The 16701-nt window shown below is 52.8% G+C and overlaps 6 protein-coding genes across 6 annotated transcripts; 3 read left to right on the top strand and 3 right to left on the bottom strand.

Annotated features, from left to right (window-relative positions):
• Positions 1-1036: 1036 nt before the first annotated feature.
• Positions 1037-3160, top strand: BDZ99DRAFT_394659 (MFS transporter-like protein; the record flags this gene model as incomplete). Its single annotated transcript, XM_033715911.1, has 6 exons — positions 1037-1130; positions 1320-1383; positions 1665-1884; positions 1937-2097; positions 2155-3061; positions 3122-3160. The coding sequence occupies 6 exons, from the start codon at positions 1037-1039 to the stop codon at positions 3158-3160; spliced, it is 1485 nt and encodes a 494-aa protein (XP_033573413.1).
• An 895-nt stretch (positions 3161-4055) lies between these two features.
• On the bottom strand, positions 4056-6441 carry BDZ99DRAFT_573960 (uncharacterized protein). The gene is made up of 3 exons (XM_033728335.1): positions 5928-6441; positions 5382-5692; positions 4056-5330 (listed from the first exon to the last, which is right to left on the bottom strand). The coding sequence occupies exons 1-3, from the start codon at positions 6114-6116 to the stop codon at positions 4286-4288; spliced, it is 1545 nt and encodes a 514-aa protein (XP_033573412.1). The 5' UTR covers positions 6117-6441; the 3' UTR covers positions 4056-4285.
• A 565-nt stretch (positions 6442-7006) lies between these two features.
• Positions 7007-7912, bottom strand: BDZ99DRAFT_466021 (uncharacterized protein). Its single transcript, XM_033720677.1, has one exon. The coding sequence runs from the start codon at positions 7652-7654 to the stop codon at positions 7340-7342; it is 315 nt and encodes a 104-aa protein (XP_033573411.1). The 5' UTR covers positions 7655-7912; the 3' UTR covers positions 7007-7339.
• Positions 7913-8146: 234 nt separating this feature from the next.
• On the top strand, positions 8147-9596 carry BDZ99DRAFT_573958 (cell division control 14, SIN component). The gene is made up of 3 exons (XM_033728334.1): positions 8147-8532; positions 8588-8638; positions 8689-9596. The coding sequence occupies exons 1-3, from the start codon at positions 8274-8276 to the stop codon at positions 9264-9266; spliced, it is 888 nt and encodes a 295-aa protein (XP_033573410.1). The 5' UTR covers positions 8147-8273; the 3' UTR covers positions 9267-9596.
• Positions 9597-9890: 294 nt separating this feature from the next.
• On the bottom strand, positions 9891-12013 carry BDZ99DRAFT_510741 (kinesin family protein-like protein). Its single transcript, XM_033724489.1, has 3 exons — positions 11823-12013; positions 11182-11771; positions 9891-11126 (listed from the first exon to the last, which is right to left on the bottom strand). The coding sequence occupies exons 1-3, from the start codon at positions 11989-11991 to the stop codon at positions 10050-10052; spliced, it is 1836 nt and encodes a 611-aa protein (XP_033573409.1). The 5' UTR covers positions 11992-12013; the 3' UTR covers positions 9891-10049.
• Positions 12014-12250: 237 nt separating this feature from the next.
• Positions 12251-16566, top strand: BDZ99DRAFT_573956 (uncharacterized protein). The gene is made up of 2 exons (XM_033728333.1): positions 12251-12520; positions 12772-16566. The coding sequence occupies exons 1-2, from the start codon at positions 12353-12355 to the stop codon at positions 16429-16431; spliced, it is 3828 nt and encodes a 1275-aa protein (XP_033573408.1). The 5' UTR covers positions 12251-12352; the 3' UTR covers positions 16432-16566.
• Positions 16567-16701: the final 135 nt, after the last annotated feature.

Below are 16701 nucleotides of genomic sequence, written 5' to 3'. Positions count from 1 at the left end.
ACGATGATGTTGGAATACCCGGAAGTACTGCATTACGGCGTGAGGTTCCTCGCTGAATTTTCTTACTTATTAGGGTTGGCTATACTTAGTAGTCCTGTCTCGCGGTGCTTGGCAGCAGTGTTTGGGGTGGCCCAACGAGCTTACAAGTTGTACGAAATGCCGAATTATTGTCTCTTTTGTAAGTTCGAGAGTGGTTTGGAGTACCTTTACCTGTGGCATGAGGGCGTATGCAGACCTCTGACGGGGGATTGTATTTTCATCTTAATTTCGTTAACGCCGCTCTGTAGGAGACTTGTTGAACGTCGTTATTTTCTCGTTTTAACATCATTATCACCCCTACACCGTCGTCAAACTTCAATGCATATTTATGGACATCTATATTGCTAGGTACTCGCCCTCTTCAACTTTGTGTACACTCGGCTACCACTACTTGAGGGCCACTAGTACGTTATAATTCATTTTAAAGCGACAGTTTCGGCAAGTCCGATAGCTCTCCAGGCCACCTTAAACAGTGTTAAGCTGCCACTTTATGTTCAACGGAGCCTGGCAAGACTGACTTACTGTCCTTGGCATTTTACCCTCGTCAACTCAGATTTTACGGGGATTATGAAACGACCCGATCATACGACCAAGCACTGATGCTTTAGGCATACTGAGACACAGATCATCTGGAACATGAGGCGATGCGGTTAACGTTCGGCAGCTAACACACGGAGGACCTGGTGTTTCATACTTCCATGCTCACCCGCACAAAGATAATCAAAGCATGGCGTGCATTGAAAGCACGATCACACGGCAATTGCCTGCTGGGCTCACCTTCTAGAAGTTGTTTCGGAGTAACGGGGACTGCCTCGACTCGTTGTGCTTGGATGCTGAAATGTCAGACGTGATAAGGCAAGCACTTCCGTACCACGCAATGTTCACCTTCACTTCCTGAGTTGATCTCTATTGTTTCTTTTCTTCCCCTTCATTCTAGCCGCAGGCGGCTTTCTTCTTACGTTCTCTCTTCAATCTATCCTATACCGATCGCGCAAAGATGGGTTGGGGGGTTCTTCAAGACCCGCTGATGGAAAATCCTCCTGGGACAGCTACCATCGGGGCGTCGCCAGTGATTGGTCAGGAAATCTATTGTATAGAAAAATGAGATCTTCGCTAATGATATCATGTTTGCAGCGAATGCCACTGGAGATACCGATTACTTGCAAAAGGATGGGAACATCATCCTGCAACCCCAGCCATCCGACAACATCAATGATCCTCTCAATTGTAAGTCAAATAGTATGTCTAAAACCAGTAGCTGGGTTCTTACCTATGAATAGGGTCTCCGCTATGGAAAAATACCATCATGGTTATTCTTGCGTTCAGCTCGGGGCTGACGACTGCGTAAGAACCTCCACCTCAGATGGCACCCATAGACATACAGACACAGGCAGTAAGTCTGTGCACCCGCTCGCTACTGCTGGGGGTACCCCGATGGGATTTCCAAAGCCTAGGCGTGATGTCAAGTTTGATGCAGTGTAAATCGCACTGCTTCTTGACTCTCTAGCTGCTGACTAGCTGGGCTACTCCTCACGGTGGTGTCAAGTGAGCAAGATCGGAGCTAAGCAGTGATGAATGCGTGTGCCCAGACTTATGGCCTAGTACTGTACTGACCAGTCCACCAGCCTCGGCCCAATGCTCACTCCCGGTCTCCATACCATCGCAGTCCAGTACAACGTCAGCCTCGACATGGTTTCCAGCTTCATGATCGGCTTCTTTGCATTTTGGATCGGATCGACGACATTCTTTACAGCCGCCGGCGCAAACATTTGGGGAAAGCGGCCTTTCTTCCTGATATCTACGGTGATTCTGATCGGTACTTGCGTTTGGGGATATCTAGCTTCCGTATGACCTAGCCATCGTTCCTAGCACCCACCGCTCTGCTGACCTGGCGCAGTCCTTCCAATCTCTTGCAGCCATGCGGGTCGTCCAGGGCATGGCCTCTGCTCCCCTAGAAACTCTAGTCACCAGTTCTGTCTCCGACCTCTTCTTCGTCCACCAACGCGGCTCTCGCCTCGCTATATGGGGCGTCATGCTTGCTTCCGGTGTTCTCCTCGGGTAAAACTTCCCTTCCTACCCTTCACTCATCACAATCGTTCATACTAAAATATACAGCCAAACCATCTCCGGATACATCATACAAACTCTCGGCATCCGCTCCACCTTCGCAATCGCAGGAATGATCTTCATTTTCCTCCTGCCCTTGACCTACTTCTTCGTCCTCGAGACCACCTTTACCTCCCCACGCGAGCGCACCGCTCAGCTCCAGGAAAAAGGCAACTCCTTCTGGATGATCGAGCACGACGGACGCGAGCCCTACCGCCGCCAACTACGCGTATTTCGCGGCCGCCTCAGCCCTGAGAGCTACTGGAAAGGCGTGATCAAGCCGTTCCCGCTAATCGCGTACCCGGCCGTGCTCTTCAGCACCATCGTCTACGGGTCTTTCTTCACGTGGCTGCTAGTCATCTCGCTGCTATCAGCGACCGCGTTCGGAAGTCCGCCGTACAATCTAACACCCTCGCAGATCGGGCTGACGAACCTGCCATTATTCGGCGTCGCGCTGCTCGGCTCGCCGCTGTCTGGCTGGATGGCAGACACCGTAGCAAAGGGCATGGCGCGCCGCAACCGCGGCGTCTTCGAGCCCGAGTTCCGGCTCACGCTCATGCTCGTCGCGATGCCGCTGTCCACCATCGGCTTCCTCGGCTTCGGGACGAGCGTGCATAACCACGCGCCGCTGGCGTGGCCGCTCGTCTTCATGTCGTTGCACGCGCTCTCGGTGCCGTTCGCGACGCAGGCCAGCCTGACGTACGTGATTGACTGCCACCCCAGGGACGCGAACCAGGCGTTTGTGACGATCAATTTCGCTAAAGCGGTCTTCACGTTCCTGGCGACGACGTACGTGAATGGGTGGTATTTGCGGGTGGGGCCGAGGCAGGTGTTTTATGTTATTGCGGCGGTCAATTTGGGGGTTTGCACGTTGACGGGGCCGGCGTATGTGTTTGGAAAGAGGTTTCGGGGGATGGTGAGTTCCCAGCCCAGTCGTGTTGTGAGGAGTAGGCGAATCTAATTGGATTAATGTTAGGTGGCGCGAAGTCGATTTGCGCAGAAGCTCTCAGGGTAACGGCGATGAGGTAGGTCATCGTCGCGGTGTCAGGGGGACTACACAAAGCCGCAGAAAAAACCCTTCAGGGCAGGCCCTGGGGATAAGGCGCTTCGCATAAAGGACTACTAAACATGTTACTTCCACAGACATCTTTTCATCTATCAAATTCGTTTTGCTCCGTTTTGTGTGAGTTCGCTGGGCCACCCCAGACGGCGTGATCTGTAGAGTCGCTCGCTTCCTTCTAGTCACTATTGCGGTGAAGTGGTGAATACCTTCACTCACCAACCTGAGCCTTGTCTGCTAAGCCAGAAAAGCTATCCTTAATCTTCTCGCGCATGACCTGCTTCTCTTCCTCCATCGTACAGATCCGTCCATTGAAATTTCGGAAAATCTCAATCTGACCAGCACCACCACCGCCATCATAGCCGACAACAGCGTACGCTACTAACCTCCTCATGTCGCATTGAGGCTAATGCTAATTCTCACAGCAGAACCACTCCAACACCCACTCCCCGGCCGCCGCCATCGCCGCCTCTACCCTTGACCCCCCCTACGCCACCATGGAGGACGCGCCTGCTCCCGCCGTCCCCGCTCCCGCTGCCCCCGCGGCGAAGAAGACCAAACGTTAGTCCTCACTACTACCTTTCCCTGATCGCCTGGAACATTCCAGACGTCTGCCCGTCCTGAAGGGTTGAGGGGCTTCACATCAATTCATGATTTCGTAAAGTTTCAAACCAAATGCCAACTCATGAATCATAGGCCCCATCCCCACCGAGAAGCGGCGGCGTCAGCTTCAAGCTGTGCACGTCATGCGGGCCTCAATAGACGTCAAAATGGCGGTCTTACAGGGAAAGATTTGGGCGAGGGAGGAGGAGATACGGGCCATCCGAGCCCTTCTGGCGCAGCCCGAGGAGGCGAAGAAGGACGAGAAGATGGAAGGTTGAGGGCTTGTGGCGTGGTTTTGGGCAGTATCTAGTGTTGAAACTTGGATCACCAGGGCGATGATCCGGCTTTGCAATGTCAGAAACAGAATCCTTCGGTTCGAGTCCCTATCATGTACATCATTGAATCGTACCCCAAACGCCATGCTACACCAATCGTCCGTTATGCAAATTACGATCCTCCCAATCTTCTGGCATGCTCTCACCCCTCCTCGTCCCTACCTTTCCCTAGTATTCCCCACGGGAGATGGAGACGACTCCTACACTCCTTCCCACATTGCTTATGTACCCACCACCGGACGCCCCGTCCCAGACCCAGCCCACACTTCGCACACGTCTTACACCGATTGGGGTCTCGCAGCTCCGCCTTCGTCCTCTCCTCGCGCCGCTGCGCCACCTCCAAAGATCCCATATCCCAACACATCGCGCACAGCAGCCGCGATGGTGCCGTCCCACTGGCCGCCACTTGAACCCTAGTAGCCGTCTCCCCGTACATGATCCTCTTCCACCAGCTCGGCGGCGGCTTCGGCGCACACACGCACTTTGTGTTATCCATGGCCTTCCCCTTGCGAGCGCAAACGTTGCTGAAGTAGCAGCTGCTGCAATAGGGCTCGCAGCCGTCGAGGTGGAACAGCGTCGCCGTCTGCGGCATGTGGCTCCAGAAACCGCAGCCACGACATGTCTGCATCGTGCAGTTCCAGCACTCGGTTTTCGAATCCGGCTCGCAGGTGTAGAGGGCGAAGTGGTCGGAGCGGGCGGCGTGGTCGGTGCCGGGGAAGACGACGTCGCGCATGCTCTTCGAGGTTAGGGAGAGATTGATGAGATCGACGTAGTGGAGGTCGCGGGCGATGAGGACGAGAATGTCGTAGTTGAGGAAGTCGGCGAGAGGGTTAGGAGATTGTTCGTAGGCCCCATGGGTGTCGTAGCGGGTATGAGAGGGCGGAATGGGCGTTGGCCGCATCATGCGCATCTTGATCTCTTCTGGCGGTGGTAGAACTTCGGTGGCTTTGACAGTATAGCGGGTGCCGAAGCGGAAGCGGGATTTGATGGGGAGAGGGAGACAACGGAAGATGATAATAGGAATAATAGACAAGCCCATAAGGATAAAGAAGATGAGGCGAGGCAAGGCCATGGCGGAGTCGATCAAATTCTTGCGAAAGGACTGTGGGGTTGAAGACTTTGCGGCGGATACTGTTGAGATGATGCTGAAGGCCAAGTTGCAGAGAGCGATCGTCCAGTAGAGGGTCCTGTTGCTGATTAGAATATACTCATGAATGAATCCGTCTACTCCAACTCACACAATGGCCATGCTATATTTCCATTCCTGAACATAGTCCCTGCACATTCTCTCCGAGGAAGCGACTGTAGAATTGAGTCGGCCAGCCACAGTGAAGAAGCTCTCAGTGCCGTTGGGCACCTGCCAGGTTTCGGCACCTCCCCATTTGCAAGTACCGAACGTGTGAGGACTGTGTTTCGTCTGCGAGTTTAGGGCAAGGCTCAACATGGTAGCAATGGCAGTGTCGAAGACGCCAACTAGGAAAACGAGAGGTCCTGGAAAGATGATGTTGGGTATCCAGATGGCGAAATTCCAGTAGAAGCCGATTTTGGTCTATTCTATCAGCAAAGGTTCTAGAATCATAGTAGAGACAAGAGACGTATTTCTAGAACGGAAGAGTGAAGTAGAGATTGAAATTGATCGAGATTGGTGAATAATCGTTGCTGGCTTTGCAAAAACATCACAGCTGCAGGTTGCAAGCAGAACGCAATGTCGAGGGCGATGATAAGAGGAGGTGGAAATAACCGCATGAATAGAATACTGAGATACGAGAGTAGTAGATACATACCCATCTTGCTGCAATGAGCTCTCCGTGACCTATGCTGGGGCTATAGGGAGCATGCTGGAGGATGTCGTGCTTCCTAATAGTTGTCCAGTGTTGCCCTGCAGTTGCATAGTAGATGCCAAATGGCACGAAAATGGCAAATCGCAGGATAGCAGCCGGGTAGCCCGACGCGCTAGCATCAGGTATCGCCATGTGAGCTGGAGGTGGTGTTGCTGGTTTCGCGCCTTAGAAATGGGCACTTGGCACACCGCGCCCGATGCGGTAGAGGACTCCAAAAGCCGAGGAGAATAGTGAATTGATAAAATGCTGATGGAAAATAGTATTCTAGTGAATAAGGATGATGAATAGTTGCGCGACAGGGATGGCGACACGTCGCACGGGCGGAGAGTGTCGAGGACCAAGCGAGGACCAAGTACCGTGGATGATATAGAAAAGGTACCGAGTCGCGAGTCGATACGCAGGAACAGTTCAGGCAGCTGGCTGCCTTGGCTGGGGTTTAAGAATGTCGAGGGTGGCCGCTGCACAGCCGCTGCGTGAAGAAGAGGGAGGGATGGAGGCTGATGTACGAAGTGCGCCTCACGAACCACTAGAAGGGCTGCACCTGAGCGCCACACCGGTGAAGGATACGGGCAAACCCCATGCCAGCGCCAGACAAGCGCCACACGTGAAGGGCGCGATCGTGAAATGTCAATCAGGCTGGGGTGCTGCACATTGACGCCATGCGGCATTTGGACATGTTGTTGCGGGCTTGGAAGGTGTCGCTAACCCATGTTGAAGCCCTGTCATGCTGGCCGCTCGTTGGAAGAAGCATACTCCGAAGCTCCAGTTCATTGGCATCCTGGACCGGTTCTGCGGGAGACTGGAACGAGGACTTTCGTGGGGACCTTGTCTGAATTGTAGTCATGAGATGATAGTTACCCAGGGGCTAGCTGCATGTGAGGCTGGTGGGCTAATTGTGGCGCAGTTTTAGCATATAGGCTGGTTGGAAGGCGTCTAACTTCAAAAGTGCTGAGATGCATGTACTAGATCTGAAGCGTGACCGGCCTGCGGGCGGAGCCGGCAAGTTCGAGCCATGATTTGAAATGGAGTTGAGCGATTTGAAGCCTACGGCAGTGGTAGTTAAATGTATATACGATGACTTCTGCCTACGTGCATGGTGAAAGGCCCAGCGTGAACAAAGACTCAATTGATGAGAGTGGGGGAAGATGCTCGTTGTACGCACGCAATGTAGATAAGTACATGGAATGGACGCTTTGAAGTATCTCCTCTGTTTCCACAGGACACGAAGTCGATATGTACATACAGCGTCATATTTCCCCCTCGGGCCGATGATCACGTGTGTTCCACCACGATGTGCCTACGTCCTCGAAGTGCACGTCGTTTCCTTGCTTCTACCTCTCACTGTAACTCCATCATCATAACTCCTCTCCTCCTTCATCCTCCGAAGACGGTGCGAATTTGGCCCAAAGAACCTTCGCCCAGAAAATCGACTCAGCTGTACCCGCAATCGTCAAGGCGATAATGACAACAATCTTCACAGTCCGAGTTGCGCCTAGCTCTTTGAGACTCGCTCCTCCAAATGACGGGTTTTTGATTTTCGGTGGTTTTGAATCTGCATTGAATGTGGGTTTTGAAGTGCTGAATCTGATTCTTTGGGAGCTCAGCGCGGTCGAGGGCTGGCTATTCGCAAGGCGCCGAGTTCCCGCTCGAGGGATGAATGGTCGAAACATGATTGGCTCGGAGCTGAATAGATTATATCTCAATTGGAGATGCCATGTCCTTATATTGACGGTCCTGGAGTCGCGGCATGACTTGCGCCGTGCTTGCTGCCGACTCGCCGACTTAGTATGTCGAATTGGGTATTATGGAGCGTTCGGTACGGCGTGGTGCGAAATGTGGCCCTTGAACCTAGACATGTGTTGGAGATGCTGCAACCGTACCACCAGCATTCTCGCTCTGCCGCTCTGCAGCCGGTGGCGATATTTGTGGGCCTAGCGAAGATGGTGGCACAGTGGTGATGCGCGAGGCAGCTCGGGTGCAAAGGCGCATGGACCGTGCGCAATTCACCGATCACCGCAGCAACGGGCCTGTTTACTTCCCAAAAGCAAGCCTTCGACGCAGCCTTCTAGAACGCTCACCTGCCAATCCCACAGATCCAAAAATTGCGGAGACGTGTCGGGGGGCTCGTCCAAAAGTTCATTGGCGTCCTGCACCTGCTGCATCTCTATCTCTACCATCCTCGATATCCCGAATCCACTCCAGAGCTCTCCGACTCTATCTCCCTACATCTCAACGCCTGCACCATAGCATCTACAATCCACACTGCTATAATCTTAAGCAGGCGGTCAGATGGAGGCGCTCCTCTCGTTGTCTTTTGACAACATCGCCTCGAAGGACAACTCGAAGATACGCAAAGGCCTCCGCCAGATCGAAGGACTACTCGCCCAGATATGTCTCTCGAACTCGAAGTCATCGGCAGCACTACACAAGCGGCGAGCATCTGCCATTACCCTGAACCAGACTGCATCGCCGAAGAAGCTGAGCGACTTGGCGGACGACCCGGCATTCAGGGAGTTCTTCAGGATACAAGATGGCTTTGAATGGAATGGTATGTCCTAACATCCCCAACGAACAACACCCGACCGACTGACCTTGCTGCATAGTTGCTACACGGATAGTCGCCTGTCTTGAACGCCTGCTTGGTATGAGCACCAGTAGGCTACCACCCTCCATCCTCTCTCTCTACCACACTAACAACCGCCAGGCGGTCAAAACGACCTCTTAATCCTCTCCGCTCTCTCGAACCTCCAAGGAATCCTCCTCCTCCATCCTCCTTCCCGCACCATCTTCTCACGCGAGCTCTACATGAACCTCCTCCTCGACCTGCTCGACCCCTTCAACTGCCCAGCGATCCAATCCTCCGCCCTGCTCGTTCTCGTCACCGCGCTCATCAGCACGCCCCGCAACACCCGCACCTTCGAGTCCATCGACGGCCTGCTCACCATCACCTCCCTCTTCAAGAGCCGCGACACCGCGCAGCAGGTCAAGCTGAAGCTGCTCGAGTTCCTATATTTCTACCTCATGCCCGAGACGCCGTCGATTGGCTCGGCGAGCGCACCGAATACGGCCATGGGTCTACAGCGGAGTCCGAGTAAGCTCCTGGGCGCGTTTGAGCGGCGGAGTAGCACTGTGAATGGGGATGGAGCTGGGGGTATAGACGAGGCGAAGAACGGCACGCGGAGCACGGAGGAGAAGCAGAGGCTGCTGGGGAGATACTTGAATAACGTGGATGACCTGGTGGAGGATCTGAGGGAGAATGCGCCTTTCGCGGAGATGGTGTGATAGCAATTGCGTCTGCGCTTGATACAGCGTCGACGCGGGTGGGTGTTTGGGCCCTGGTTGACACTGTTTTGGGTGCCTCAAGGCCCTTTCCGGAGTTTCCAGAACACAGGTTGCTGCGCTTAACGCACGATTCCTTTTTCTATTTTCCTTTTCTCTGTTAATACTTTTGACTTTCATTATCGTGCTCCTAGTATCAATTAGCCTGGCGTTGGTGGGTTTGTTCACTTAGTATGTAGCATTATCAGGCTGGCGTCTGACTATTTTCCGCATCCGTACACTCGTTTACCGCTGCGTGAGGAACCTCATAGTATTTTCAGTATCTTGAATGAGAGACAAGTCCGGCATTTTGGACAACAAGCAAACTCGCGAGGCTACCCCAGATAGCGGCAGCCGGGTGTACGCAGATTAGAGGTGTATACGCTGCCCCCGCTGAAGGGGGATGTTCACCGCACTACGAGGTGGCTTTCCTAGATATCCCTTGCAACCCTCCTCACAGACCTGTGTACACCTGTTCAGCACTGTCTGAAGTCCTTCAACGTACTCAGATGAGGGCGAAATCCACGGTTTTGGATGGTCTGATACCTCTCTAGGGCACATCAGACGGCGTCATAGCTGGAGATTGTGACAGCTGCTATAGTGTAAAGTGTGGTATTTACTACTTCAAAACAAGAGTACGCCAATGAAGCCCCCCAAAGATTCCTCCAAGCACCAAGTCCAACGCCATCGCTTCATGCACCTTTTCCGTCATCCGATATCCACATACCCAATCCCCCCAGTACCCACCTAGGAGGCATAGGTTTCCTTCGCTCTTCTGTTGAAGTGCAGATGGTCGTCCTGGACCTTCCTCCGGAACAGCGCAACGCCCTTCAAAATCTCCTCCATCTCCGCCTGCAGCTCCTCCGCCATAGTATTAGACTCCTCATCGTACCCAGAGTCGGAGTCATAGTCGCTGTCGCCTTCGGACTCGCTGCCCTGATCGAGGACCTCGATACCTCTATCTTTCTCCCCATCCTCATGTTCGAAATCCCCCGGCTGGAGATTCTCAAACTCCATCTCCACCGGCTGCGGTGGCGGCAGGATGATCGGGTTCTTGAGCTCGCCCAACGCCAGCGACAAATGCCGTCTCAGCGCTTCGACTTCGTTTCTTAGGGAAGTATTCTGCGGCCGTAGTTCCTCGACTTCGTAGGCCAAAGAGCGGATGCGGGCTTCGCTGACTTGTCGCGTCTCCTCCATTAGGCGCTGCATGTGACCGACCTGCTTCTGGTATTCCTCGAGCTCCGTGGCTTCTTCGCGCTTGCGGACCGAGGCGGCGTTGACGGAGACTTGGAGGGAGCGAATCTGCTCGGCCATTTCCGTGATCTGAGCGTCGCGCTGGGCGGCGGAGAGGCAGTCTTGGTTAACTGAAGCGCGGGTGCGGATGCGCTTGGCTTGGTCGGCATAGCGGAGAGTGGAGAGGGTTTCGTCGTAGTCGCAAGGCGAGATGCAGGCCACCATGGCCGTCTTGCTGTTGCCGCCCAAGCTGTCTTTCAGCAACCATGTGAGCACACTATCGCGGAATGGGACAACTTCTTTAGGTCGGCGTCCCCGTTTGGCGGCTGCGCGGTCGGCGAGTGCGGCAATGACGCGGCCGAGGGTGGTGAGGGACTTGTTGATCTGGCCACCTTCCTTCAAACGTTGGCCGGTTGCTTCGGTGCTCTTCGCTCGCTCGGAGCCTGCGAGATCGACCAAACGCATGCGAGCGCAGCGCTCAATGGTCTCGTCGGAGAGAAGGGAGTGCTGAATTTGCTTGAGTTGAATTGTGAAGACGGCGTGAGAGCGTGACGAGGTGTCATTCATCTTCGTAGCTGCGGTTGTTCGCGTCTAGAATGCTCGTGTCAGTCGACATTCACTTGAGCTTATTCGAGCTCGAACTCACAGAGTCGCCCATATCCATAAGATGTCTAACGTCGCTGAAGTTCTTGACTTCCACCTCGTTCAATCCTTGAACGTAAACACCATCACTCTGAGACTCTCGAATCTTCAAATACATGGGCGGAGCGGTGCGAGGCGCTAGAAGATCGCGGACATGCTCGTTGTAGACTTCGAAGTATGAAACGTGAACGTGGTAGTTCGTATTTGGCGAAGGATCCTGTTGAATGCGATCAAAAAGCTCCTCGCAGGTTCGGGGTATTAGACCCGGCTGAGATTCGGTGCCCATCATGGTGTAGCTCTTCCCGGATCCAGTCTGACCGTATGCAAAGATGCACGTGTGGTATCCATCGAAGTTGTGGTCGAGAAACTCCTCTCCGAACGATCGGTAAACATCCTCCTGGTGAGCGTAATGGGGATCCGCTTTGTCGTGAGACCAGAAGGACTTGTCGAAGGTGAATTCCTTGTCTTCGAAAGCCCTACGAGTGTTGTTCGGGCGGGAGGGGTTAGAATCGAAGTCGGTGATGGGCGCGAGAATAGTGGTCGCCTGGGTGGCAGGATTCATTCGGATGATGCAGGGTGTTCCCTTGACGCGCTCTGTTTAGATTTAGCAATTGAGACTTGCATAGGAGTAGAGCTAGCTCTTACCTCTCTCGACAAACTCTCGGACACGCACGACGACTTTGACATGACCGGCATCGTCGGCGATGGGCTGGGGAGCCATCAGAGCGGCGGGTTCTGAAGCGCGCAGGGAGGGCGCAGAAGCGGAGGTTTCAAACGGGCTGAGGCCGCGGTAGAGTCTGGAGTCGAGGGCCATGTCTTCGAGCCGGTCGCACAGGTCGCGGATGCACTCTCTGGACTTGAGGCGGAGGAAAGAGTGCATGGGCGATATTGTGGAGGGCGATACTGACTCGCGTTCCCAAAGCAGCTAGGAGTAAACAGTGACGTTGCGACCGGGATCTGCCGGCAGGCCGGTGCGTCGATGCCAAGCCCACTCTGGCAACTCGACAAATCGCGTGAAAGAATCTTCAACCTCAACTCCGACAAGAAACAACGACGTGTTGACGGTCGCGGAGATCAGATCTGATGAGAATACGTTCGGCATGTTTCGTCTTGGAGTAGCGCCGTGGCAACCATAAACAACATTCATCCCCGCATTCCTAGCTCATCTCTCCACCATGGCATCCCTACCCGGGCTGGCTACACTATTCCTGGGTCGGATCCCATCAGAAGCCAGAGAAGACACCATCCATTCGTTCATAGAGAGTATAAAGCCTCGAAATGGAGATCCATTAGATCTTGGCAGCGTCAAACTGGGTTTGGAATTACTTCGGGCTTGTCGTGGCGTAAGTAGCCAATCTCTCCTTTCGTGCGTGGACACTGTGCAGCACGTGGAACAAAGCTGTCTCTCGTCGATAAGCGAAGAGCTCACTGTGCTCCATCTATTTCTATAGGTTGGATTCAATGTTTCAAGCCCCATGTTTCACTTCTTGTCTTGTGTATACTTTCCTTCCACGTCTATCAAGTTCATCGAGTGACCATCTTTCGAAAATTGAAGCTCGTAGCATCTTAGGCGTCAAACACTAATGTTTCTCAGATCGAAGGTCTTGGCAAATTATGCTCTTTCGTCGTCGAGGAGTTGGACAACGGCAGCGGAGCCTCTGGAAAGCTGCGCGAAATCACAAGTCTTTGCTCCGATTATGAAGATCTAGGTTGCCAAGTTCTCCAGCACATTGAAAACGATCTACTCAAAACAGCTCGCCTTCTACGCGTCTCCGATCTGGGATATCATGTCCCAACAGAAGCCTTCCTGAATCACCACATGGTAGCAAGCATTCCTGTCCTAGACGAGACTGTGTCCGGCGATGGCATTAGTCATCAAGTATCGACTACGATTCGCTACCTGACCTTTTTGAAGGTTCTTCTCTGGCATGCTAACGAAGACCGCATAAGCATATCCAACACCATATTCACTAGTCTACTAGTGTTGCTAGGAACTGGCCCCGAATTAGCCACAGCATCCGGGGATGCTATTGCTGCTTTCCTACCTCTGCTGGAAGGCAATCATCTTTCGTACTCTACGGAGGTAAGAGATAGTTTGATCGCACAAATATGGGAAAGGATATGCGATCTCCTTTCCAACCCCTTACCATCCGAGCCTGCTGGTTCTGCTTTCCGGTTATGGTTTCGCTGGATATACCAATCAGGTGGATACGAACCTTCTCAAAGTATTCTCCAGCAGACACAGTATTGGAATCTGCTCCAAATCGGGCTTCTTCACGGGTATTCTGAGCAGCGGAAGCTCTGTCTTGGTATCCTCCAGAAATCAATCGCAATCTTGCAAAGCAACGTGGAAAATACCCACATGACTTTCAAGCTGCAAGCTCGACGCAATTATGAACTGCAGTACACTAAGTACTGTACTTTGTATGAAACGGTCGTACTTGATCGTTATCCTAATCAAGTCTCAGCATGTCTGGGCGATCTGGCTAAAATTATGTCTCCTACTTCTCATATTCATATATCGTGGATAACTACTCTTCTATCAGCCGCATTGAGCTCTAAGATCCAGGACGGAATCCGCAAAATAATTGGACTCTGGTACATTGACTTCACCAGTCACTCCGAAGAGGAGCTTGAATCTCAACAAACGTTACTGTTCCAAGGCATTCTCCCTTGGGCAACTCAAGGGTTCCTGTTTACTCAGTCACTCTTTTCGTCTCGCGAGTCTACAGAGTGCCTTCATGCGCAGAACCTTTGCAATCTCATTCAAAGATTCGCCGAGAAATGCTCTGGTACTAAAGAACGGCTGTTGTTCTTGAGGAAGGTATTGAAATACATATCTAACGATGCGAATATATTTCCGTACGCTATGCTATATATACTGGAAGGCCTTTTAGAAGGATTTCGAAATACCAAAACTCTACCATTCTTGGAGATTGACGAATTAGCATTAGTTGCCACGACGTCAGTGCGGGCTGGTTTACCTGAGGTAGCTAGAGATCTGTGCACAACCTATTGCATGGCCTTGACCACGGAAACCCAAAAGAATGTCCGCGCATCTGTGCCCGGAGTCGATGGATTGGAACAAAGATGGAAGAAGCTTGAGAGTACGCCGGTCATTACTCGCGATGCGGCTAAAACTACCGACCTGGCTGAAAATATAGGGAGAAATCTCAACAATGACACCGATGGTCAAAGTACCCAGATTGGTGCTACAGCTATACGGTCTCACGCCGAAAGTCTGAAAACCATAACTTACAGATCCGCCAGGGGAGATGGGCTGCTTCAAGCCCTTGACACACTAGCTTCGGCTTTAGACACTACCGACGCGCATGACATACCTCCAAGTCTACTCTACGAAGCATTGGAGATTTTGTGGGACGAAGTCGACACCCAAGAGTATCCAAAGGCGGCACTCATGAGGATTCCAGGTCTCGCTCTGCGTCCAATCTTTATCCAAATCTGCATCAGCGAAGACGGAACCTCCGAAACTAACAGCCTAACTGTTCTTTTAACAAAGATTCTAGAGACTGTCCATAGACTATCCGAGAGTCGATCGTATCTTCTACCTCCTTTGGCACAGTCGCTCCGGGCCGCATGTTTGTCGTACCCTGAGGCCTTGTCGATACTGCCTGTAGATGACTTTCTACTCCGCTTTGCCAACCATCCTCCGTCCCCGCGACCCGACTTTCTCTTCGAATGTGCTGCCGCTTTAAAGCTCGAGGTATTCTTTCCTCATCTTTCATATACGTTCTACTACGGCGTTCGCGAGTGGTTTGGCTACGCATGCGTCATGGATCTTGTAAACAGACTGCCAAACCTCAACGCTGTCATTACTCGGGATGTTCTGGATCAGTTAATCAAACCATGGGCGACACAAAAAACTCCTGTGCCTCAAGTTAGCAAATGGAAGACGCTCACCCAACTTCAGATGATGTTGATCCTTTCCGAGGCTTGCATTTCGAAAGGAGATCCAGTGGAGACGAGTCTATATCTGAATACCTTCATGGATATTCTTTCTGTGGAGCCATGGCCGAAATATCGATATCTTCTCGAATGGATGCTGGCACGTCTCTACCTACACAGTCCGGACGATCGTAGCCTCTTGCTCGACCGCCTGGGCAGCCAAGGCGAATCAAACCCAAAACTCACCGCTTCCTTGATGAGGATGGCAGTAATGGTTGCCTGCTTCCCTGACACCCCCGAATCCTTCAGTTTACGTCTTGTGACCCTCCTTATTCCCCTCTGCGCCAGCGGCAAAATCCAGGTCCGTCACGAAGCCCATTGGGCTTTCCCGTCCATTTGGGACCACGTCGAAACGCGCGGCTGGTCGAATATACTATCAAACCCAGCGTTCGCTGCCTTGAATACGCATATTCGCAGCCTCTGGCGCTTTCAAACCCCAACCTCGCCTTACAACAGCCGATCCCTGACGCTTGATCTGGTAAAAGATCATAATATGGCGAATCTCTTCCAAGGCGACTATCTTCGCACCTACCCGCCAGAGCGCGAGCTCGTTACAACCGCCGACTTCGAAGCAGTATGGGCCGCAGATGTACGCAATAAGCTTGCGGTCCCTCGACCTCACGCTCCTCCCTTGATCAGTCTTGGCTCACCCAAGCCTCCAATTGAAATCGAAATCCCCACCTCATCTGCTACAGTAGCACCACTTTCAACGCCCTTCACCACAGCCGACCTTTTAGACGCAAACCTTGCCCCCCTCCAAACAAAGTCCACAACCTGGCAGCACTTCCTCGCTCCTACTGGTCCCAACCCTGCCCGCCGGCACACCCCTCTCATCCTCGTCGCCTCCCTGATCACCAACCCCGCCAACCTCGGCGGGCTCTCCCGCATTGCCGAGATATTCGGTGCAGATTCCCTCGCTCTTCCCTCTCTTCAACCCCTCAGCCAACCCGCTTTCACATCCGTGGCCGTAACAAGCCATCAACACATTCCTATCTTTGCGTTATGGCCCGCCGACCTCCCGAAATATTTGGTAGACAAGAAGAAAGAAGGGTACACTATTGTATGCGTTGAACAGACGGATCGAAGCAAAGTTTTAGGGGAGGAGGGCACGGTCGTGCCGAAGAGAAGCGTGGTCGTGCTGGGGAGTGAAAAGGGCGGCTGTCCCGCTGAGGTGCTCGCGGAGGCAGATCTGTGCGTTGAGATCAAGCAGAAGGGGGTGACGAGGAGCTTGAATGTACAGACGGCGGGAGCGGTTTGCTTGTTTGAGTACCAACGGACTTGGGGGTGAGGGGTATTAGGACGACGTGAAAGGCAAGGATGGTTGACAGTGTAATCTATTCGAAAGTTCTGTTTCGTTGCGGCTCATGAAAGATTCCAGTAGAGAAGAGTGAAACTTACTTGACAGCTACACAATCCAAGGGAGTTCATTAATCAGACTGTGCCCATGCTACGGGCGAGCATGCCAACTCCCCGAACGCCCTTAGCTTTTACATTAAGCCAGATAGGGCGTTTAACGCATCCTAAGACTATTAAGCCTCCGTCTCTAAATCTTCTGCTT

The sequence above is a fragment of the Mytilinidion resinicola genome, assembly GCF_010093595.1.
Source record: "Mytilinidion resinicola strain CBS 304.34 unplaced genomic scaffold BDZ99scaffold_16, whole genome shotgun sequence".
NCBI classification, from domain to species: domain Eukaryota; kingdom Fungi; phylum Ascomycota; class Dothideomycetes; order Mytilinidiales; family Mytilinidiaceae; genus Mytilinidion; species Mytilinidion resinicola.
Note: the sequence above shows the minus strand (reverse complement) of the source record. Positions and strands in the feature narration are given on the sequence as shown.